Genomic DNA, 24,053 nt, shown 5'->3' on the forward strand with positions numbered 1-24,053 from the left:
CTCAACAACATGATAAGGACTTGCATCAAATGCAAGGAGTAATACTATTATTAGAAGGATTGAATTCAGTGTTTCAAGATTATAGTACTGTACATGTGGAATTCACTTCCCAGGGGGAAGTGGAGACAGAGTCAGTTGAAGAATTCAAAAGGCAATTAGATATATGCTTAATAGACAGGGTATCAGGAGATATGGAGAGAATGTGGGAGGTGGAATTGAGTTGTGGATTTGTGGATCAGCCATGATCTTGGAAGATGGTGGGACTGGCTTGATGGGTTGAATGGCCTACTCCTGTTCCTATGCAAGATGAGGGACAAATTTCATTTTAAGTACAGTCGGCCTATAAGGTATATTAGGCAGTAGGTAGAATTGAAAGTGTAACAAATGTGACATAGAATCTGATAATTATCACTGATGATAATTTTGTCCTGCCAATATCACAGTCAAAATCTGGTGAACACCCTTGACTATATCACAGTAGTTGTGCGTAAAACTAGGCAACGATTACAACTGAACTTGCAGTCCACATTTCAGTACAACTTTTAAAGCGCTCCAAGACACTACCCGGTGTGAAAGACACCAGATAATGCAAGTTGTTGTTGTTAAGCCAGTATGCCAAGAATAAAGCACTTTGAAACACTGTGATGACATGATATAAAGTGATATATAAAATACAAAGTTTATTATTATGTTTTAAGTGCGTCAGAATGGCCTAAGGCGCTACATTCCTGTCTCCATTGGAGTTGTGGGTTCAAATCCAATATCTGAGAGAAATTCACCATTTTAACCTCTTCACCAACAACCCCCTTTAACTTGTTAGGTGTCCGCCAAGATCAGTTGGCAGCATTCTCACCTCTAAATTCAAAGATTGTGGGTTCATGCCCCAAGATAGGACTTTGAACCCGTGGCATTATTCAAAAAGGGAAAGGAGTTTGTTCCAGTGTCCAAGCTTATACTCTCCCAAATAAAATTGGTTCCCCACTTCATAGCAGTTTGTGGGACATTGCTATGTACAAAGTGGCTGCTGTGTTTGCCTACCAAAACGCAGCCACTACACTTTTCTGAATATCCTGTGAAGCACTTTGAGACATCCAACTATACCAAATGCAAGAACAACTGTTGTTATATTTTTTACCCTATGTAAAATGAAGTCATCTGGTCTGACCAGAGTTATCTCAGTCAGCAAATGTCTCAGTGTCTCCAAGATTGGAGACGGAAAAACGTCCAGAGTTGCTCTAAAAGATCGCCATCCCGACACATGTGGACAATAGTAATCCTTGCATTTGACTGGATCAGACCTGATTTGATCACTGCAATACTGGACCAAGTTGATGTGAAGAACAGCACGTTCTCTCCCAGGCAATGTACCTGGGAGAGAACCCGGCTCCCATGAAACTGTACTGGAATGTGAGCCACTGCCTCCAGCAGAGAAGACAAGGACATTGACAAAGAAAAGAAGATAATGAAACTACATTTTAATAAATGTATTTGCAAGAGGGTATCCACTTGCTGCATAACATTCTATTCCAAAGAGTTCTGACATAACATGCAGAGCGGATTGTACTCACTTCTGTAAAGCACCTTATCTACAATTAGCCCTTACCACAGAACACTTTTGCCGTGATTAAATTCTTTTTTATGCGGCTCTCTAATTAGATGTGTAAAATAATTGGCTTCAAATGTAGTACTTAAAAATATACCTTGTAATTCAGGTTTGAAAATCAATTCTCACAGTAGATCTGACATTGTCTAATGTTCCATTTTTCTGACCTAAATTGTAGTCAGATCCCTTTAAAAAGTGATTTGTACATCCCAAAGGTTGACATTGAATTAAAACATGGATCGCAGCAAAACCCGTGAGTTTGGAGGGCAGATTATCTTAAATTTCAAATAAAAGCAGCTGCTGAAATATAACCAGTCTGGACAACAACAGCTTGGAGGCAATTAACCCCTCGATTGCTGACTGCTCCGGGCAATCCCAGGTTCCCTGGGCCAGCTGGGGTTTTTTCAAATGATCAGTTCACTGAATGACACTGAAGCAAACACAAACAATGGAGTTGCACAGGTTAGAATAAGTAAAAAGGTCTTGTTTCTCATTTACCATAGTGTGTAGTGACTGTATTTTGTAGGCAAACAAAATGCTGTATTCTACTGTATTTACACAGACAGCATCAATTGGAAAGATTGCTCCACCTGGCCACCACTCTCAGTGTGAAGAGGTGGTTCATCACATCCGACTGGTTAAGAATCACAATTTCAAATTAAGAATTACAATTTCAGTCAATAATACTGGCTAGTCCCAGGTGTTAACACCTCCTCCCCCTCACCACCACCCAACTACCGCCACCAACATCATTACATGGTTCTTTCCAATCTGAGCACAAGGGAGACATTGCAATACAAAGCAATACTGAACAGCACCAGGAAGTCTGCAGCTGTCTTGCAAAAAGATTTTTCTGGTATTTCAGATTAATGCACGTCCTTTAAAGCGTGAGGGTATGTGTCCATATTTCCAGTACATGCACTCTGCTTACTTGAGTGCCTCACCGAGTGGTTCAGGTGGTTCAATATTTTATTATTATTATTGTTTTATTACGGCCTGAATATCTGTGAAACAATATAAATTTTATCAACACACTAACATTTTGCTTATTTTCATCTATGCAAATAACATATTTCAGCTGTTGATGATCTCTGTTTTACATATCCACTTGCAAACTCACTGGCTTGTGCACACACAGACACACACCCTTAAAAGGACACACACCTTTAGATTCATAGATATTACAGCATAGAATTAGTACGTACAGCCCATTGATCCTAAACTGGTGGCAGTGCCTCTATTGTACTCTAATCCCAATTCCCTGCTCTTTTCCCTATACCCTGGAGAATTTTATTTCCATCTGCTGTTGTACAAATGTTCATTCAGTCTCTTCATTCACCTTGGTAACAATTGCTGCACAAATCTTGTGAGAACACTATAGATAAAACTGAAACTATCTTCTGGCAGCAATTCACAACAGCTATCTTCAACCACATATCATTGCACACCATAGTGGCCAGCATCAATATTTTGCCTACAAAATAAAGTCACTAGATATTACGGTATATCCTGTGAAGCGCTTTGAGACATCATCTCAGCATGAAGGGTGTTATTTATAACATAAAATTCCATTTGTATTGCTCCTTTTCACGTCGGGAGGACGTGCCAAGGAGCTGGGATATATCAAATAATGAATAATCCTTACATATCCCGATTCAATGGAATGGACTCTGAGTGAAAGCAGCATTTGAGAAATGCATCCACATCATACAAAAATATCCACAGCTTTAACTTCTAAGGATAAATCACTGGGTAAGCCCTCGAGGAGCAAACCATTGCAAAGAATCACAAACATGCAATGCCATTATTGTCAAACATTCAATGCAGGATTTAACATAGCAACCGCAGGACCCGTGCAGCTATACAGCATTCCTTCATTTCTCTTCAAGATTGTGGCTTGAACTTGGTGCTGACGTTTTGCATTTAATTTCTGAATGGATTAAATCCATTGAAAAAGCTTAGTGCTGAAAATGAATGGAAGCTAATTTGAAACCTCTCTCTGTGTCCAGTAAGTAAAACGTCTAATGAGACAAATTCGGGAGTAAGTCACATATTCCGTGTGGGGGAGAGGAAAACTATTGTGGGAAGTGGTTGAAATCAATGCATTTCAAACACTGGAAAATACAAAACATGCTCCCGAGCTTCCTCATTAAGTAGGTTAATAAATAATGTTGCTACTTGCCTCCTGCTGCACATTTTCATTGATAAGTCAGTGCAGGCGTTTAACACAGTGTAAAGCACTGAGAAGGCAATTCTCTTTGAGACATAATACTTACTGGATTAACAGCTTTACAAACACACAGCGGCCTCTCCTTTCTAAGCTTCAGTATATGTGCTTTTCTCTAACTTCAAGAAGTAACTTTTATTTTTCATATTGGAGCTTTCCAACTCTATTACATATTCTTATCTGGTTGGAAAAAATGCAATTTGACAGATATGAATATTTAATAGGCCGGTTACAGAACTGCTGTTCAAATGGAATTCTGCTGGTGCCATCGATGCTAGCTAGATCTTTGCAATACTCTGGGATAAATATTTAACACACTCATCATCCTTTCCAAAAACAAATGCTAAAAGAGAGATTACCTGAGTATCCTTCATCAAGAGGTGGATGTTTTGCTCCTCAAGTAGATATGACTGTTTATGTATGTGGGTGAGACCTAAATTAATAGCTGGCCAAACTGATGCTGTGATGTTTACAGATCCTGAAAAGTGAGTCACGGGTAAAAGTCCCAGGATAGGAATGCCCTGGAACTCTCCTAAGAGTCTGAGAACGAGAAGAGAGAAGACACCAAGAATCCTCACACACCTCCTCTTCCAGTACAGCATATTTATCCACTGGGTTTCCCTGTGTCTTCCTGTGTATTACGACCTCTTCTGTCCTGTCCTAAACCTCAGAGGAAAATCATCCAGATCATCATTAAAGGATTATGGCACATCAAACCTGCTCAATAAATCCCATCCACTAATTCGACAGGACTGGGCACTGGGCTATTCATAGCAGTCTCAGTGACAAGCAGTGTCTGGTCATAAGAGATCACATTAGACATATTTAACTCCAAATTAATTTCAGTACTGAACTGCGTTACAGGCAATTCCACTTAAAACTGCTTTGCTCCTCAGACAGCTCTTATTTTCAGTTTAATTATTTGAATTTTTTTTGCAACAATAGGAATAAGAAATCTTTAAAGCTTTTCATTGAATATTTTTAACTATGCCATTTTGCTTTCCCTTTGGTGAAGTGACCTGTATTCAGTCTTTTTATTCACTTCTCAATTAAATGGCAAATTAATAAAGTAGCTCTTTGACACGTCCTTTGAAGCATTGGAAAATAGTACTGCTACTTATGAACATAGCACGTTTTATTTGGTGCACATATATTCTCATAATCTTCAAAAGGCAGATAATCAATCACACAGTGCCACAGTTATACTCTGATCTGAAGATGTATTCTTATGTTTGTTCTTTTTCCTCTCAGCCTGGTCACAGTGCACAGTACTGGCCAGCCCTGGGCTGACTGGATGTGCCTCTGATTATGTTCCTTCTGACTCCCTCTACATCATCTAGATTTAATTTGAAATCCAAATTAGGAAGTAGACCGGAATAGCCACATTTTCTCACAGCTGTGTGTGGGCACCAATTATGCAACATCTCTTTGTACGAGAGCACAGTGAAATAAAACTAGCTACAAATAGTTAGACAGTAATAGCTTCAGGCAGGAGATAACCAAGAGATGATCTTGTCCATCCATCCAATTTATAATGATCTTTACATTTGATACAGTACCTTGTCAACATGTTGACAGGTCTCAAAGTCCGTGATTTAACTGCAGAGTATAAGGGACTGTACTTGTAGCATCTAATTTGGCACAACAAAATCCCACTAAATAGTCACGAAGTGAATGACCAATGTTATCTGGGGAATTGTTGGCCAGGACACCAGGAGAATCTCCTTTCTCTTTTTGAACAGTATTATTGGATCGCAGAGTCCAGGAGTCCGTGGCCAGCGAATATTTCTCAAATCCAGCCCTCAGCAGCCAAAAGCTTGGACCACCTTGTCTCTTGCAAGTGATTTATTGTATTTCTCCGCCAGAGAAGATGCTGGAAATGGTTTGTGGGCTGGATAAAATCATCCCCCAGGTCAGATGTGGCCCTAGGGCCATCATTTGAATGACCCTGGTTTAGACCATGTGAATTCACATCCCGATTTGGGGTCTGAACCCACAATCTTCTGACTCAGAGGTGAGAGTGCTACCAACTTTCATTTAATGAAAAGAAAATGATGATCTGGAATGAATAAATAATAACTAATTCTTGTATTTCACATAGGGGCTTATCACGTTGAAATGTCTTGAAGCCTTTGACAAAAAGAATAATTGAAGTGGAGCGAAAAGTGTTACATGGGTAAACCCAGCAGTCAATCTCTGTCAGCAACATCCCGCAAACAAGAATGAGAATGAGAAAGCAATTAACCTGAATTTGCTGTGGTGAATTTTGATGAAGGAGGAATACTGAACAGACACATTTGCATTTAAATATACAGGGAAATACAAGAACATTTCAAGAAACAAAGAGAAGGGGAATGAAGGAAAAGGGGAGGGGTAAGAAACATGAACATTGTGATATCCCTAAATACATTAGCTGTTCCTTAATTGGACATATTTAAGGAATGAGACAGAATATATTGTTAAAAGCGTGTTCTTAAAACCTCTCAATGAGACAGGTCTAGGACTAAACAGCATTCCAAACCCTCCATTTTCTGTACAATGGTTTCTTCTACAGGTTAGTCACATTCTCTCTTACTTAAACATATTTTATTTATATTATTATGTATATTATATATATTGTATTTATTTAATTTATTTAATTATTTTATCATAGTCTCTTTCACAGGCTAGCCATGTTTTTTAATTATCACCGGTGTAAATTAGAAGTTCCATAATTTTTCCCACAATATGTCTTCCGAAGATAGTTTATTGCATTTGGTTAATGTGTGTCAGTGGCAACTTCTACTTAGTTACATTGTGTTGGTGCTGGTGGGGAGAATTATACATTCTGTGATGGCATAAGGAAACTTCTTGTCTTTGCTCTAACAAGGTAATCATATTGTACTGACAGAGGGGATGAGGATTCTTAGGAAATAACAAATTGAACGTGAATGCTGCACAGAATGCAAAGCTTTGTAGTCACCAGAAGCAAAGACCTGAGTGGTGGAATCAGACCTTCAGCTGATGGGAGGCAAAGTGAACAAATCCAAGCAAAGTACTGCTGCTCTCTTGCAGTATTTTTAAAGTAAATTTCTTCTTATTTATTTGCACAGTGGTGAACTTAGCATGCTAAAAGGAGTGCTGAAATGTCATTGTACAACAACAATGAGGCACTGAGGCTTTAGGTGAATATATGCCAAGTGAAAATTTCTGTTCAGTGAATGGAAATTGAAGCACCTAAGTAAAGAGCCACATTTCCCATCTCAGCCACGTTACTCATACCCATTAGCTGAATCGCTAGAGCTGTAATACTTCATTGGGGGAACTATGTTGCAAGATTCACAAGAGGTTTTACAATGTAGAATCCTTTGCAAATGTCACAAATTAGTCCCATTATGTATCCAGAATTTCTCTCCCACAATAGCATGTGCCTATCTGATAGCATGTACAGCTGTTAGGCTTGTCATACCAAGATGAGATTAGCAGGTCAATCTAAGGGGATTCTGGGGAAATCAACAATCTTTTCACTCCATACACCCAACTCACAACTTCACAATGAAAGTTAAAACTTCTCTGCACTTTGAGACGTCTCTACCCAACATCCGTGCCATGACCCACTCTGCCTTCCCTCTACCTCAGAAACCAAAAACAATAATAAATTGGTCATTTTCAATCTACGACTGTTTGTGGGACATTGCTGTGCGCAATTGGCTGCCGCGTTCGCCCACAAATATACAGTCAATTCACTTTACAGTGTGTTCTGTGAAGCGCTTTGGGACGTCCTCCCGACGTGAAAAGCGCTATATCAAATGCAAGGATTATTATTATTATTATTATTATTATTACCTCCGCAACATCACCCAGCTCCTCCACTGCCTCACCCCTCAGGCCGCAGAAACCCTCATCCCGCATTCATCACATCTCGGTTCGACTATGCCAACTCCCTGCTTGCCAGCCTTTTCAATTCTTCCCTCCACAAGCTGCAGATCATACAGAACTCTGCAGCTCATGTCCTCTCCCGCACCAGGCTCCATGATCCCATCACCCCCGCCAGGCTCCACTGGCTCCCCATCCCTCAGAGGATAGAGTTCAAATCCTTGTCCTCACCTTCAAGGGCCTCCATGGCCTTGCCCCTCCCTACCTCTGAGACCTGCTGACCCTATATCAACCTGTCAGTTCCCTCCACTCAGCAGGCTCTAGCCTGCTCTACATCCCTGCCCAGCCTTCCCCACTAGTGGCAGTTGGGCCTTCAGCCTTTCTGCCCCCATTCTACAGAACTCCACCTCACATTCCCTTCGCCTCGCTCCCTCCCTTGCTCCTTCAAGGCGTGCCTCAAAACCCTCCTCTTCAACCGAGCCTTTGGCCACCCTCGGGTCTTAATCCCTGACTGTCCAGCATCTTTGAAGTCCTCCTGACATGAAAGGCGCTATATAAATATAATTTTGTACTGTATTGTCGCAACAATGTGATAAGGCGTTATATCAAATGCAAGGATTATAATTACTCACAAAAGATCACTGGGTGCGAGGGCACCTGCAATAAAGGTAAAAGTAATTAGATTAAAATTACAGGAATAATTGCAGTAATAAATGACAGAAAATGACAGGAATAAAATCCGTGTATCTTAAAAATGGAACATAGATCATTTATTTCTTATGTCCATTCCATCTGCACCTGAATTTCTTGGCAAATTGCAAAATGCACTAACTTGGCAGTTCCTATAACACCATTACAGATAAACTCTGTTAAGCACAAGTGCACAAAATGGAATTTGATAGCTTCATTGAAATTCCATAATATTTGAAGCTTCGAGGAATTGTTGCATCAAGTTTCTCACAATTGATTTTCACTGGCAGCATGTTATTTTAAACCTTACCAACAACTTGCTGTGCGCAATTGGCTGCGGCGTTCGCCCACAAATATGCAGTCAATTCACTTTACAGTATAATCTGTGAAGCGCTTTGGGACGTCTAGAAGACGTGAAAAGCGCTATATCAAAGGCAAGGATTATTATTATTATTATTATTATGATTATTATTGTTATCATCACTCCCTTCATGAAGTCCTTCAATCTGCCAGTTAATGTAAACTCCCATCAAGAATAGATGAATGCCAAAGTGTGATGTTACCTGGCTCAGCTGGTTGCACTCTTGCCTCTCAGTCAGAATGTTGCAGGTTTAAGCTCCAAATATCTTGAGCTCATAGTCTAGGCTGGCAGTCTAGTCTGACACTCCAGTACAGTGCTGGATTGTCAGGACTGCTTCCTTCAGGTGAGACATTACACTGAGGTCAAGTCTGCCTCTACTTTAAATGGAGATTAAGGATTCCACAGCACAATTCAAATGAGAAGGAAGTTTCTCCTGTTATTGTGGCTAATAAATTCTATATATAAAATTGATCATTCAGTTGATGTTTGTGGAACCTTCACGTGCGCAAAAGGGTTACCACAGAAATAGTCACTGCACTTGCCAGTAGTTACTATAAAGTGCTTTGACATATTTAAACGTGATAAGGTGCTATAAAGTGCAAGCTGCTATTTCTGAGGTGCAAAACACTATTACAAACAGCACTAAAGCTCTCAGTGCAGACAGCAGATAAAGCCTGGCATCTAATTCTTCGGTTTCGGTCAGTTAATTTCCTCCGCTGTCCCACTTTACATTTCGCTGTATTCAAGCCCCTGCCTTAGCTCTCAGAAAACAGGAAGTGTCAAAGCCCCTTGCATGAATTAGCTGGATAAAGCAGTTAGCATCAAACAAGTCTGATACACAGCATTGGATTTAGATCTCTTGACTATTTAACAATCTGATGCTTGGGATTGTGGCTATTCACATTGTGCCCTAGTATAATCCTGCCACCAAATGGCGACAGAAGTTGACCTAAACACTGAGGAAATCTGATGTTTGGGACTGTAGCTACTCACTGGAATTGTGATTTAGACACAATTTTTATTCAGGTTTTGATGATCTTCCTCATTCTGAGAAGTGTTGAGCAACCACTGCTCAAGATCTAAACCTCCGGCAGGTAAAATCACCGTGCAATAGATTATATTATGTTTCCAGTTTACAGACTGGAAGATGATATGAATTCACTCACACACCATATGATGAGATATGTTACTCACATTACCACTTCAGAGCTGTTTTGGAATCTGGAATCCACCGAGTGAGAGCTACCCCCACATCCACATTTATCAACAACAACAAATTCCATTTATATAGTGCCTTTCATGTCGGGAAGGCATCCCAAGGCACTGGACAGTCAGGGATTTGGAGAGTTTTGAAGGCAGGATGAGGATTTTGAATTCTATCCACTGGAGGAATGGGAAGCCAATGGAGCCGGGCGAAGGTGGGGGAGAGAGGGTCACAGAGCATGGTGCAGGGGAGGATACAAGCTGCAGAGTTCACTATGATCTGGAGTTTGTGGAGGAAAGAGTTGGGAAGACTGATAAGCAGGGAGTTGCTCTAGTCGAGCCCAGATGTGATGAATGCGTTTATAAGGTTTCGGCGGCCTGAGGGGAGAGGCAGTGGGAGAGCCGGGTGGCAATGCGGAGGTGAGGGATGGCAGAGTGGGTCATGGCACAGATGTGGGATAGAAAGGACAGTTGAGAGTCAAACAAGGCGTCAAGGTTCTGGACTGGCTTAGTGAGGTGGAGCGTGCAACCATGGATGGTGATGCTGCCAGTGCCTGAGGTGTGGAGGCTCTGACGGGAGCCATTCAGGAGAGTCTCGGTCTTGTTGATGTTCAACTGGAGAAAGTTAGCTCTCATCCAGGACTTGATACCCGACAGACCTTCTGTCAGGATAGCAGTGGTCCTTGCGTCAAGTGTGGAGGCAGAGAGGTAGAGTTGGGTGTCATCCATATACATATGGAAGTTGACCCCATGTCTGCAGATTATGTCATAAAGTGGCAGCATACAGATATTGAAGAGAGAACCAAGGACAGAGCCCTGAGAAATGCTGCACATGGGCTGGAGAAGAAGCCATTCGTCGAGACAAAATGGAGACCGTATGAAAGGTAAGAATTGAACCAGGCAAAGCCAGGACCATTAAGGTTCAGTTGTCTTAAGATCAATTTGTAACTTTCCTCCATTAGGAGGAACACTAAAGGACTAGTAAGTGGAGTGTTTTTTTGGTCTAGCTGATAGCTGACAGGTGGGAAAAGGAGAGCTGACTCCCACTGATGGACTTGCTGATCAATACCTGAGCCAAGGAGAGACAGAACACCAAAACTTTGGTAATGATTTACAAGCCTACTGACTATCTAATGAGAATGTACCACTGGGGTCAGAGTTCTTCCCAACTCTTTCCTGAATAAATAAAGTCCCTAAATAAAGTCAAGCCACTTTACTGTATATCCTGTGAAGTGCTTTGAGCCGCCTTGATGACATGATACAGCACTATATCAAGTGCAAGGATTATTATTTTTAATATCTGGGCGAGCAGGAGTAGCAGTGTATTGTGCTGGTAACCTTAGTTCAGCTGCTTCATAAGAAACCTCATGGCATTTTAATGTCCACCTGTGTTCACCGGGGAAAAGAGGGATCTTTACCGTCCACCGGAAGAGGCAGACAAGTTTAACATCTCATCCAAAAGATGGCACCTCCAACAATGCAGCGCACCCCCAGTTAGGGTTGCTAATTCTGCTAGGGCATATTCAAGGAGATTTCATCAGTTGATGTAATTAAGTTAAGGTCTGAGTCACGTCGAAAAAAAATCACTGTGGAGCGATGCAAAAATCATCCATTTAAAAAAATGGTTATGCCTTTTGAAAGTGCAAAATGTTGTGATTGCTCATGAGCCAGGGTTATGTTTGGCCGCTACTGTGAGGGAAAGTGAGACAGCACTGACTTTACGGTAGTTAGATAATGTAAGTCACAGCACCAGAAGACCAATAAGATGGTTGACAGAAGCAAGTGTGTGTTGCCTTGACATTTCAAACGCAGGCAGGATTTGTAGTTGAGAAACTGATAACAGGACAAATCTAATTTAACATTCAATATTCATTTTGAGAAATCCCTATGATCGTTCTCCTACGTGGCTCGCAGAATTGTCCGGGAGACTCATCTTCAAACTTGCCAGCTCAGAGGGAGAATGGTACCAACTGAGCAAAGTTGACACCTAATGAGAATGAATGTCAGGCTAACTGAGTCAGACCGTCACCAGCCAAGTATGAGTTTATGCTGTAGCGGATACTGTTTGCTATGGAACTTTTCGTATTAAGACGACAAGTAGTTAGGAAATATTATATATGGGCAAATGCACTCAGTTGTCAATCACTTAATTATGTGCCTCTGTTTAAAAAACAGGTAAAATTATATGCAAAACACTATAAAACAACTATGCTAAACTCCAATTACTATTCCCATTCGTGGAACAAAAGAGCCCAACGTATAATGCCTGTGTTATTTATTAGCATTTGCAAGTCATTAATCCCCCTGTGTTCATGCCATCAAGCATCAATGGCATTGCCTGCCATGACACCAACCGCCAAGGGACACAGATAAAAAATAATAATTCTTACATTTGAAGTGAAACTGATTTCCAAATTACAACATAGATTAAGAATTTTCTACAATTCTGAACAAGCTTTATTTTAAGTCAATGATCCTGAAGGAAAAATACGGACAAGATTATAGCTCTAAAGTCATGAAATTCCACCTAGTCTTAGCTTATAAGAATTGTTGAAAATTCTTAATTTCCATCTTAATTTGGACGTCAGTTTGTCTTTAAGAGCTGAAGAAAACCAATTTCCAAATTCAGATTGAATTTAAGAATTTCTCACACTCCTGCGCAATCTTAAACTTTACAACAACAACAACAACAACTTGGATTTATATAGCGCCCTCCACACCGGACGGCGTCTCAGAGCTCTTCATAATAACGGATCCCAGGGCCGAGCCAGGGGGAGGAGGAGGCAGGTGACCAAAAACGCAGTCGAAAAGAAAGGTCTTCAGCCGAGACCTGAAAATAGGAAGAGAGAGAGCGAGGCGAAGGGAGTGAGGAAGGGAGTTCCAGAGCCTCGGGGCATAGTGGCTGAAGGCACGGCTGCCAATGGTTAGAGTGGAGGACTCGGAGGATGAGGAGGAAGCCAGCCCCGGTGGAACGAAGGTAACAGGTACTGTTTTGAGAAGAGAGGAGGTCAGAGAGGTAGGGAGGGGCAGAGGAGTGGAGGGATTTGAAGACAAGAATGAGGATCTTGAAGTCAATCCCCTCTGGGACAGGCAGCCAGTGCAGTCTGGCAAGAACTAGGCTATTCGGGGAGCGGAGTTTCATGCGGGTGAGAATGCAGGCGACAGAGTATTGTATAATCTGGATTTTATGGATGGTAGTGGAGGGGAGACCGGCGAGGAGGGCATTGGAGTAGTCCAGCCGAGAGGTGACAAAGGCATGGAACAGGGTTTCAACAGCTTTCAGAGAGAGGTATTGGTGGAGACGAGCGATGCGTCAGAGGGGGAAGAAAGCGGTGCTGGTGAGGGACCGGATGTGGGGAAGGAAGGATAGTTGGGGGTCGAACCTGATGCCTAGGTTGCATACGGGTTCTGAGAGTTTTAGGGGGAGGTCGGGTAGGTGGAGGAGGTGAGAACCGTGAGATTTTAGATGTTGATGAGAGCCAAAGAGTATGGCTTCCGTCTTGTCAACGTTCAGCTGAAGGAAGTTTGCGCTCATCCAGCCCCTGAGATCTGACAGGCAGACTGACAGAATATCAGAGGACTGGGGGTCGCAGAGAGATGGATAAATAGAGTTGGGTGTCGTCCGTGGACATGTGTAAGTGTAAGATAAAATGGTCTTACAAGATAAGTCTAAGTGAAAATTGGAGCCTTAAATTATGGTGGTTCACAACAGGGAGTCATTAATAACAGTACCAAGTGGTAAACAGCATCTCAAAAATATAACTAGAAGTGCATCATGACAACTCGTGAGAAATCCGTTCCAGAAGTAGATCGTGCCACAGCACGATTCCCAGAGGTTGGATCGAGTGACTTATGACTACCAGAAGCAGCCACTATTTGCAAATAGGAGTTATTTTCTTGTTACTATTCTCTACAAATGTAATCCCCAATATATTGCAAATAGTAACTGAAATACGTGAGATATTAAGAAGTTGTTATTTTATTGCTGGCTTCAGTTCACAGTTAACAGCATTAGATGAATCTACCTTTTCATCTGAATGTATGTATTGCAAAATGAGTTGAGTTTAGATACCCAGATGTCACTATCAGACTGTAGAGTGTTCTGGTCAGACTGCACATACAAGGCGAAGGCACTAGGGGATAGTGCTATATCAAATATAAGGATTATTATTATTATTATAAAGGGCAAATTTAGGACAGATACCAGGAAATATTTATTTATGCATAGAGTAATTTAACAGACTGAAACAGATTGCCAGGAAACGTGGTAGAAGCCAGGTAATTGAACTCATTTAGAAAACAGCTTGATGCAGTAATGGGGGATGATAGGGTGGATGTTCTGTAGGGATGAGATCAGTTGGGCCTTCTTCATCCAGACCAATCTTGTGATACAATAAATGCCTTGTATGTATTATTTTCGTTCACTCATGGGTACAGAAAGGATTGTGCTGCCTATTGTATTACATGTCAGGCAATACGGTATATCATTTATTTGCTTTACTTTAGCTCCGTTATTTAAATCTCCAACGCCTCTGATTTGCAAATACATTGCAGTGAGGAGCAGGAAGCTGAGTGATTCCGTGGGTTAGCATACTGCCCATTCATCTCTGAAGCTGGATTAATACACTTCAGTTTGATGACAATCTCCCATCCTTACTTGCTGTAAGGGTCCTACATAATTAAATTGAGCTGCAGTTCCTAGTAAGTGTGCAACACAGAGTTGCACCTAATTCAGTACAAGTTGGCAACCTCATTCCAAAAGGCCATTAGGATGAATACTGCAGGAAGCAGAAACATTCAAAGTGGTGCATTATGAGGTGATTTAAGGTTGGCAGTGAGGCTACAGGACTCCAAATATAACAGAACTGAATATTCTAACAAATATAAAACTATATTTTTACATTGGAGAACTGTTATTTCTAATTTTCAGTTTCAACTGCAAAAAAAAGATTTGATGTTTGCACCTTCTTCTAAAAGTGCGGAACACTAAAGGATAGGTATTAAACCAGCTGCTGCCCCAGATTGAATTTGTATTTTGTGTCCTACTTTAAAACTTCATTGGTATTCATATGTGCTCTATGAACTGGCACTTTCTAATCTTTACTGTCAGTACTTATTTCTTATTTAAGCTATGCTCAAGTGAAACTGGAACTAAGAGGTGGATTTGTTTTTGAAGGCAGTTCAAACACAAACACTCGATCTCTTTTAACATCTCATAATATTTTTGTAGGTACATTACAAGTTACCAGCATATATCTCTCTTCCTTTTGTCAGTATCTATTTTCTCCCTTTCTTTTGCCAGGGCACTTTATCCCCAATCTAATCCAATACTGCTTTTAAAATGTATGAGAGTAATGCTGCATTAATACTGCATATTTGGCAGTGAATCGCTACAATATTGCCGACAATTTACCATCGTGGAATGAATCGAAGTAGAGCCAGCTTAAATCATGCTAAAGGAGGTAGTTTCAGGAATAGTGTAAATCACACCCACTGGTGAATTAAAACCAAGGTAATAATAATAATCCTTGCATTTGATATAGCGCTTTATCACCTCTTCAAGATATCTCAAAGAACTTCACAGAATATACTGTAAAGTGAATTGACTATTTTGTGGGCGAAATGCGGCAGCCAATTTGCATACAGCAGTGTCCCACAAACAGTCGTTGATTGAGTGACCAAATTTTTTTTTTCTCTTGAGGGATTATTATCAGCTGTGTAGCGTAAGGAAACTTGCCCAAGGTATCGCCATGCTGGGAATCGAATCCAGGTCTCTCTCTTGCAACAACAACAACAAAGTTACATTTATTGAGCGCCTTTCACGTCGGGAGGACGTCCCAAAGCGCTGAACAGTCAGGTGTCGGGGCCCGAGCATGGGGGAAGGGTGGTGTAGGGGTGAGGGAAGGCAGAGAGGTGGGAGGGAGTCCAAAGACGCGGTCGAAGAGAAGGGTCTTGAGACCGGCCTTGAAGGAGGCAAGGGAGGAAGCGAGGCGAAGGGATGGAGTTCCAGAGTGTGTGGGCAGCGATGTGACAATGAAAGACTAACTCATTCAAAACTAACTTTAGCCCATATTTCTATAAGCTAAATCACTGGATTTTTTTAAAGTAAAATGTAAATTGACTAAATATTTTATTCAAGACCATGTTAAAAAGAGAATACATTTGTTGCTGAATTATAAATTTAAGCATGGGTGTGTGTTGTAGTGCCAAAGCAGAGTGGAGCAAACCTTCCCTAAAGAAACTTAAAGAAATTTAAAGAGTTCTGGATTCTATGTTGAATATATACTGTGTTTAGATGGTTAGGGTACAATCTTCTCCATCGGTGGATGGGTTATTGCACTCTATACAATTGCAGCAGGCTAAGTTGGACAACAACAGCCAATTGCACACAGCAGTGTCTCACAAACAGTTGTGGATTGAGTGACCAAATTATTATTTTTAATTAATTTTTTTTAAAAGGGATTATTACCCCCGAAAAAGCAATCCACCAATCGACTAACAACCGGGTTCTTAATTCCTGCTGGGTAAACAGAGGGTGTAGAGTAAGGAAACTTGCCTAACGTTTTGCCTGCCAGGAATCAAACCCAGGTCTCTCGCTTGTGATGCAGATTAAACTGAGTTCACTTCTTTGTGGTCAATTGAAAGCTTTCAACCCAACTCTCAAACAGTCCAATAAAGTTCTGTAATAACATTAAAAACTAACACCTGACTGGTGTTCTGCAGGAACCAGAGATGCTTTTCCTATTTGCTTTATGATCCAATGTGAAGCACTTTGAGAGGTTATGGTTGGTGAGAGGTGTTCTAAAAGTGCAACTTGTGATCATCTGTGAAGTGCTTCAAGACTTTCCAACATAATATTAATTATGCTATTATATATTACTCTATCAAATGCAAAAGTGATTATTATCATTGGTGTTTTTTTAATATCCCATTTATTCAATCTTTCATTACGGATTGTATCCAAACTGGATGTAGTGGCTGAGAATGTGGGGAGCAAAGGTGGGGGACTGTGGAAGAAAGATGGCCAAAACCATGGTCAAAGGGGAAGGTCTTGAGAGAGGCGAGGGAAACGGCGAGTCGAATGCACTCCAGGATGGAGTTCCAGAGAGCGGGGGCAGATAGACTGGAAGCCCAACCACCGACAGTGGGGCAGGTGTGGCGCGGGATGTGAAGCAGGCCAGTGCCTGCCGAGCGGAGAGGACAGGCAGGTTGGTAGGGTTTTAAAAGGCCACGTAAGTAGAGTGGGCAAGACGACAGAGGTATTTAAAGGTTCAGATAAGGATCTTGAACTTGATGCACTGGGGAATGGGGAGCCATTGTAGTCAGTGAGGATGTGGGTGATGGGCTTGCAGAGCCTGGGGCACTTTTTTCTTCTGCGCAAGTTCTTCGAATGAGACATTGAACTAAGGTCTGCCTGCTCACATTAAAGATCCCATGGCACTATTTGAAAAAGGAAGAGAATTTATCCCAGTGTTCTAGCCAACAATCCCCAGATAAAATCAATCAATCACTTCATGGCTATTTGGGAGCCATACTTACACAAAATGACTAATGTTCACCTACAAATACACAGGTACTGCATTTTACAGTAAAATCCTGCAAAGCGCTTTGAGACAATTTTCTATCGTGAAAGGCACTATATCAAAACAAATAATCCTAATATTTAATATACTGCCTTTCAGGTCAGGAGAACATCTCAAAAAGCTTCACAAGATATACTGTAAAGTGTTACAACTATGTATTTTGTTGATGAATGCATTCTGCTTACCTAATTGTTATTGAGGGCACTGTCTGGTAAGCTTCCCAATCCTTATCCAACAGGTCCAGCCTATCCATTAGGGCTTTGGTTTGCAGGGTTAACAGGAGCTGAGTGGAGGGAATCCCTGTCCCAGTGACTGGTCTGCCCCTCTAAGTCCGACTGATGAGCCATCCAGGAGAAATTCATGAATGTTTGTGCATAATGGACTGAGACCACCTAAACTTGTTGAACTTAAAGCCTTTATAGTTAGTCCAGAGAGAGAGGAAACATCTTCCTTATTAGGTATAAACACCTAACGATAAGGTTATAGACCTGAAATATTAATGCATTTTCCTCTCTCCATGGATGCTGCCTGACATGCTGCATGTTCCCAATGACTTCTGTGTTTATACCAGATTTCCAGCATCTGCAGTACTTTGCCTTTTGTTTATCTTCCTCATTAGGCTGGGCGAGATTCAAACTGGTTTCAAATGTGAGAGTACAGGCTGCAACGTCCTATTCCTCCCTGGCCTCTACCAAATGGTCCACGTTTTTGTTAGGTAAAATATGTAAGTCCTATTTTTACAAAACAACAATTATTTATTCTGCCACCGGGGAAACAGTGATTAAGCTATGAAATCAAATGTTCCCATATAAATCGACTCCATAAGTGATTTACCTGTGAAGCGTGAAGATTACCATAAATGAGAATGAATTGATTGCTCTTTCACAGACACAGAAGGGGCAAAAAGCCTTATTTTGGGATGTAAAGTCCTATGGTTCTGTGGGTCATTCTACAAAATTGGAGTCTAATATATGACCATTTATAACAGAATTCCTTAATAAGGAAGGTAAATGGGGTCTCATTCCTATAACGCACGTTACACTGACTTGCAGGAACTCCCCTCTGAAAGTAGATAATTCACATTGTCGCATACTTCTGGTTTCCTTATGGAGAAATTCCACTGCAAACGGTCATAAATTAAGCCCTGCAGTACTGAAGGATGCTAATTACATACCATTTACACAGGCAAATGAGGTTCTAGGATTGGAGAATGTATAAATGAATTATGTTTCATTAAGTGGAGTGACTGTGTACCTTGTGGGCAAATGTGGCAGCCAACGTGCACACAACAAAGCCCCACAAATAGCCATCTAAAACACCTTCCTTTTGTTTAACACTAAACCTATAAATCCTTTATTATGCTGATTAAATTATAAAGTTCTGATGCAATTGTACTTTTTAAATTGTGTTAGAATGTATAAAATTTGAGGTAGTTAGAACATAGCATTTTCCTTAAACTAACAATAACTTATTATTAACCGAGACAGGATGCAACTCCTGTCAGTTGCAGTGGTTTAAATGCCATTACTATTGAGGTATTACTGTTTCCTTTTTGCTATTGGCAAACAGTCACCCCATACAAAAGGTGTAACATGTTCTGGTTCAATTCCAGCTCTGCGCAGCCTCCACATCAAACCAGTATATGCTGTAGCTGTGGCAGAGCTACACTCAACTAAATAAAATTGCTGCATATTTAAAACCATATGTATGTTACCATGTTACATTAAAGAGATAAAAGCAGCATCTAACACTGCTGTATCGAACCAACAACACTAATATGCCAATGAATACAGAACACCATACCTGAAGTGTTATTCAAGTGTCACAAGTGAATAAATTAACTGTGCAAGATTCATTTTCAGTATCAAGCAGCACATAAGTGAAAATCTTAGGCAGATCTGTGCAGTGGTAATGGCCTCCTGTAATAGACAACCTCCCCTTCTCATTCCTTGCCTCCCCCTCTTCTATCCACTGTCTATTTTGCAAAATATCTGCTCATCTACCATTCTCCAGCTGGAGCCTCTTTCGGGCAAACCTGTGCAATTCCCTGCTGGAAGCATCTCCAGACTCCACACACTGATTTGGGTTTTCCTTCCCCTGACGTTTCTGCATTTCTTTCGGTCGCATTATTCCGAATTATTGGCAGTCGGTGCCGGAGACCACTGGTTTTTGGAAGCGATTTCGTTTGCGCGACCTGAAGTGCCGTGTTATTTTAACGGAGACGTGTGCAGTTTGAAGTCCCTGGTCGCTCCCACCCTTCCCGGGTAATAAACACACCGCCAGCGAGGCTGTGGCAATGTCGGGGATGTCGCTGCTCAACTCAAACCCGGTTCGTTTGCAGTTCGAAAACGTTGTTGACGAAGCAAACGTGAAAGTCTCAACGGATAAGCCCGAGGATGCAGGAAATCTGCTCCACCTGTCAGTAACCTGAAACATTCTCCTCTTCCACCCTACCCCCTCACACCCTCACCCCCCCCCCCCCAAAAAAAAAACATTGCCACAGTCACGATCTGCGATTAGGATCGTTTCTAATCACCGATTTAACCCCCCAAATCCGATGTGAAATCGCCTGCTTCATTCAATCTCTTTTGACATCTTACACTGACTGCTGCACCTCCTCGCCCCACAGATCAAAGCCCCAAAAAAGTGACCGAGAGGCGATGATAAACCCAGAGGTGAGGGGGTGGCACCGACCACCTGCTTTGCAAATGTGGAAATGCGATGCAATGCGATGCAATGCAATGCGATTGAGACGTGAAGGAGGAGCCGCAGATCGAGCCGAGCTCATGTCCTCGGCCGCTTTTGATGAAAGACAAAACCACAACAAGAACAACAACAAAACACAGGCCATCAGGATTTGTGCTGCAAACAAAAAAACGAAGGCAGGACCGACCGACCGTGTGTGGTGTGTTGTTTCACTGCCAAAGCTTTGCTGTCTCAGTCAGGTTGATGCACATACAGTGCTGCCTGGGAACCTGCTGCCATCTGCAGGCAATGCTCACACATCCCTACCCCCCCCACCACCCCACACACACACACACACACACACACACACAGTATGTCGAGATCCATCGTGGCCCCAAAAACAGAGCCTTGTTTTTTTTTTAATTTCAATTGAAACCAGACAAGCGAAGGATAAGGCAGTTGAAATTAAAGGGGAAGCAACTGGTGCAAGAGAAGCGAACCCATCCTTCTGATCACTTTATTATTTTATCCCCTCCCTTGTGCAAGATCGGATGGTGGATATTTCCCCCCCCCCCCCACGTGAAACGTGTTAATGTGCTTCTCTTACCCCGCGTCTCCTGGAGAGGGAGAGAGAGAGAGAGAGAGTCTGCAGGTTTAACTCTTTGTGGCTCGCTGGGGTTTGTTTTTTTTTGCAGACACCTGAGGGTTTGTGCTCAGGTCTCTCTGTTGGCTTTTGCTCTGCTCCAGTTGCTGACCACAACGTGCACTTATAGCGTCTCACCCACCAGTTGCCGAGCGGGGTGGCAAACTGGCAAATAACATGACTTTAGGGTTTGCTCTTACATTACACAGAAAATACAGTGAATCGTTGCACACGCACATCGCTGTTTACTATCCCAGACATTGGTTGTCATTTATTATTATTATTATTATTATTATTATAAATAATCAGCATTTCCACAAGCCTGTGTTTTGGAATCGAAATGACTGCACGGTTTGCAAACACGAATCCCCGGCTGGTGAAGGGTTAACTCATTCACAATCTGCGTTACTGTACAAAACATCACAGACACAGACACACACACACACACACAGACCTGGAGCCCTGTAACCCACAGTGTAGACACACACACACACACACACACAATGCAACGTGGTTTCACCAACATCGCAGGGTACAGATGCCATTTGCAACCAATTTCTACCCCAAACCAATACTATAAAAGGGGGGGGGGGGTGAAATGTACCTCAGTCTCGTACCACTCCAGGACCAGTTTGCTGGTGTTGGGTAGGAATTTGTCGCGGACATGTTCTGTGGCCAGTTGGACTGCGGGTAGGATGCCCTCTGCTATGCTCTCCACCGCCAGCGTCTTGTTGATGGGCATCAGCCCCATGATGGGCAGCTTGGAATCGGCTTCCAGCTTCGAGGCGCTGGTCTTGAGTGTCAGAGCCGAGCCGGGACCCCCTGCCCAGCCCCACAGCAACAGCAGCGTGCCAAAGCGGGCCACGGAGCGCCAGGAGACCGCAGCAAATAGCCCCGAACTGTAGGTCCTGGTGTCTGGATCCATCCTCATGTTGCATATAAATAAACCCGCAGCACCAGCGATTGATGGGCGGCAGGGATCAGAGCCCTGGCATTGGCACAGTCTCTCTCTCTTTCTCTCTCGCCCACTGTCTACCCCGATCTCTCTCTCTCTCTCTCTCACTCTCTCTCTCTCCTTTGGATGAAACGTCTTCAGGAACTCCAATCTGGTCCAGGAGCAGAGCTCAAACCAGCTCAGTCCGTTGAGGTCCCAAGTAGCAAATCCCTCTCAAATGGCGATTGGCGTCTTCTCTCTTTGCAAATGCACTGTGTGTATAGATTTGTGTTGCATGTGCGCCGCAAACGATACCTTTGGAGCAGAAATATAGATCCACCCCTTGTCTCGTCTTTAAAGGGTTTCGGAGGCGGTTCATATACAGGAGGGAGCCCCGGGCTGGTGGTGGAGCCTGAAGGTGAGCAGCGCCGATCAGTGCTGTGCTGTGTTGTGTTGGTCTGGTGTCAACAGCCAAAGCTTCTCAGCACTTAACCTCTCCTTTCATCCTCAGCGCCCATCACATCACATCACATCACATCCAACCCATACGGTAACGGGGGAGGGAAGAGGGAGAGGATCACAGGGAAAACCCCACCAACCAACCAACCAACAACCAACTGTCCCCCCAGAGCCAAACCCGCACAGATCCCTCAGTCAGACAGGCGGAGAGAGGGTCGAGAAAGCAGATCCCCCGGAGACTGAGCCAAGCGGAGACACATCGTCCTCCTTCATCTCCAGGCAGTCAGGCAGCCCTCCTCCTCAAGTCATGTCAGAGTGGAGAGCGTCTGCAGAGGCTGTGCAGGGCTGCAGCGGTCTCTCTCTCTCTCTCTCTCTCCCCCACCACCACCCCCACCCCCACCCCACCCCACCCCACCCCCCGCTGTGGGTTCAGTGCTGTACTACCCGCACACGCTGTTGTAACTCGGGTCGGTGGTGTCGGCAGTTAACAGGTTACTCACTCGCAGACGGGAGAGCAAATCAAACACTCAGAGCCTCAGCCGCAATGGACTCAACCTGCGGGGGGTGTAAGAAGGTAAAGCCCGAGCGGTGGTGGTGGTGGTGGGTGGGGGGTGTGGGGTGTGGGGGGGGGGGAGAGCCGCCAGAGAACACACACCGGGTCTCAGGTACACTCCGGAGGAGGAGGAGAGCGGCAGCGAAAGGACCACAAACGATCACATCCAACACGAGTGGCCGCTGTGTTGCCTCTCACTCTCTCTCTCTCTCTCTATATATATATATAGAGATAGTGTCTCCGACACAGATCAGCAGTGCTTTCCAGGCGACTGGTGTACCTGGAGAGGGAGGTCGGTCACATCTGCTGTGAGCATAAGTTTTGACCACTTTGCGTGGACCTGAGCTGTCAGTCCCAGCATCTCCCCCACCCCCCTCCCTCCCTCCCTCCTCCATCCCCTCCCCTCTCCCTCCATCCCCTCTCCCCCGGGATCAGCACCTGCGCCTCTCCCTCCATCCCCTCTCCCCCGGGATCAGCACCACTCACTCACACTCACACTCACAGCGCTCCGCTGCCGCTGCTGCTCGGGGTTTGGTCTGCAACAACCCCCCCCCCACCCCCCCACCCCCCCCCACCCCCCAACCTCCCGGGGGGGGTACGCACCACCTTTTTTTTTCTCTCTCTCTAACCGTTTCATTTGCGAACAGCGTTTTATTTCGGAGTGTTTCGCTGAGATCCCCCGCAACCTTCTGAGGACCGAGTCTGGAGCCGCATTGTTACCAGGACGAGCCTCTTCGGAGGAGGTTCCGCGTTGTAAGCGAACGAACCACAATTTTACCGGAGTGTGTACCTGTTCAAAAATAATCACCAGGTTCGACCTGTTGGGAGATTTCACTCGATGGGAAGGCTGGAACACCTGTGCATTTTCAGCTTATCTGGTCGCACGCTTTGCGCAAACTGTCCAGTTTTGGCATTTTTTAGGTTAAAATCGTTATAAGTGCCTTCTTTGAATGGGTGAGAGTTTGCACTGAATCCGTGCGAAACCACCTCGCCCAACTGCCAAGAACTCACACAAAAAGCTGTCTCCCTTCGACAGGTCTGGTGTGTGCAATCTTTCCCTGAGTGGGTGGGTGGGTGGGTGGGGGTACAGCAGAGCTACCTGGCTTGGCTCTGCTGCCTTAGATGAACACAGATATACAGACTTCGCCCACAAATATACAGTCAATTCACTTTACAGTGTGTTCTGAGAAGCGCTTTGGGACGTCCTCCCGACGTGAAAAGCGCTATATCAAATGCAAGGATTATTATTATTATTAT

General features: G+C 43.3%; 1 protein-coding gene across 1 annotated transcript in view; it reads right to left on the reverse strand.

Moving 5' to 3' along the window:
- The window catches only part of gabbr2 (gamma-aminobutyric acid (GABA) B receptor, 2), a 473,571-nt gene extending 451,790 nt beyond the window's left edge, over positions 1 to 21,781 (reverse strand). Inside the window, exon 1 of the mRNA XM_007905328.2 lies at positions 21,455 to 21,781. Within this exon, the coding sequence (XP_007903519.1) occupies positions 21,455 to 21,781 (327 nt within the window). The remainder of the gene's footprint in view (positions 1 to 21,454) is intronic.
- Positions 21,782 to 24,053: the final 2,272 nt, after the last annotated feature.

Source organism: Callorhinchus milii, unplaced genomic scaffold, assembly GCF_018977255.1.
Source record: "Callorhinchus milii isolate IMCB2004 unplaced genomic scaffold, IMCB_Cmil_1.0 Scaffold2, whole genome shotgun sequence".
In the NCBI taxonomy this organism is placed as follows: Eukaryota; Metazoa; Chordata; class Chondrichthyes; order Chimaeriformes; family Callorhinchidae; genus Callorhinchus; species Callorhinchus milii.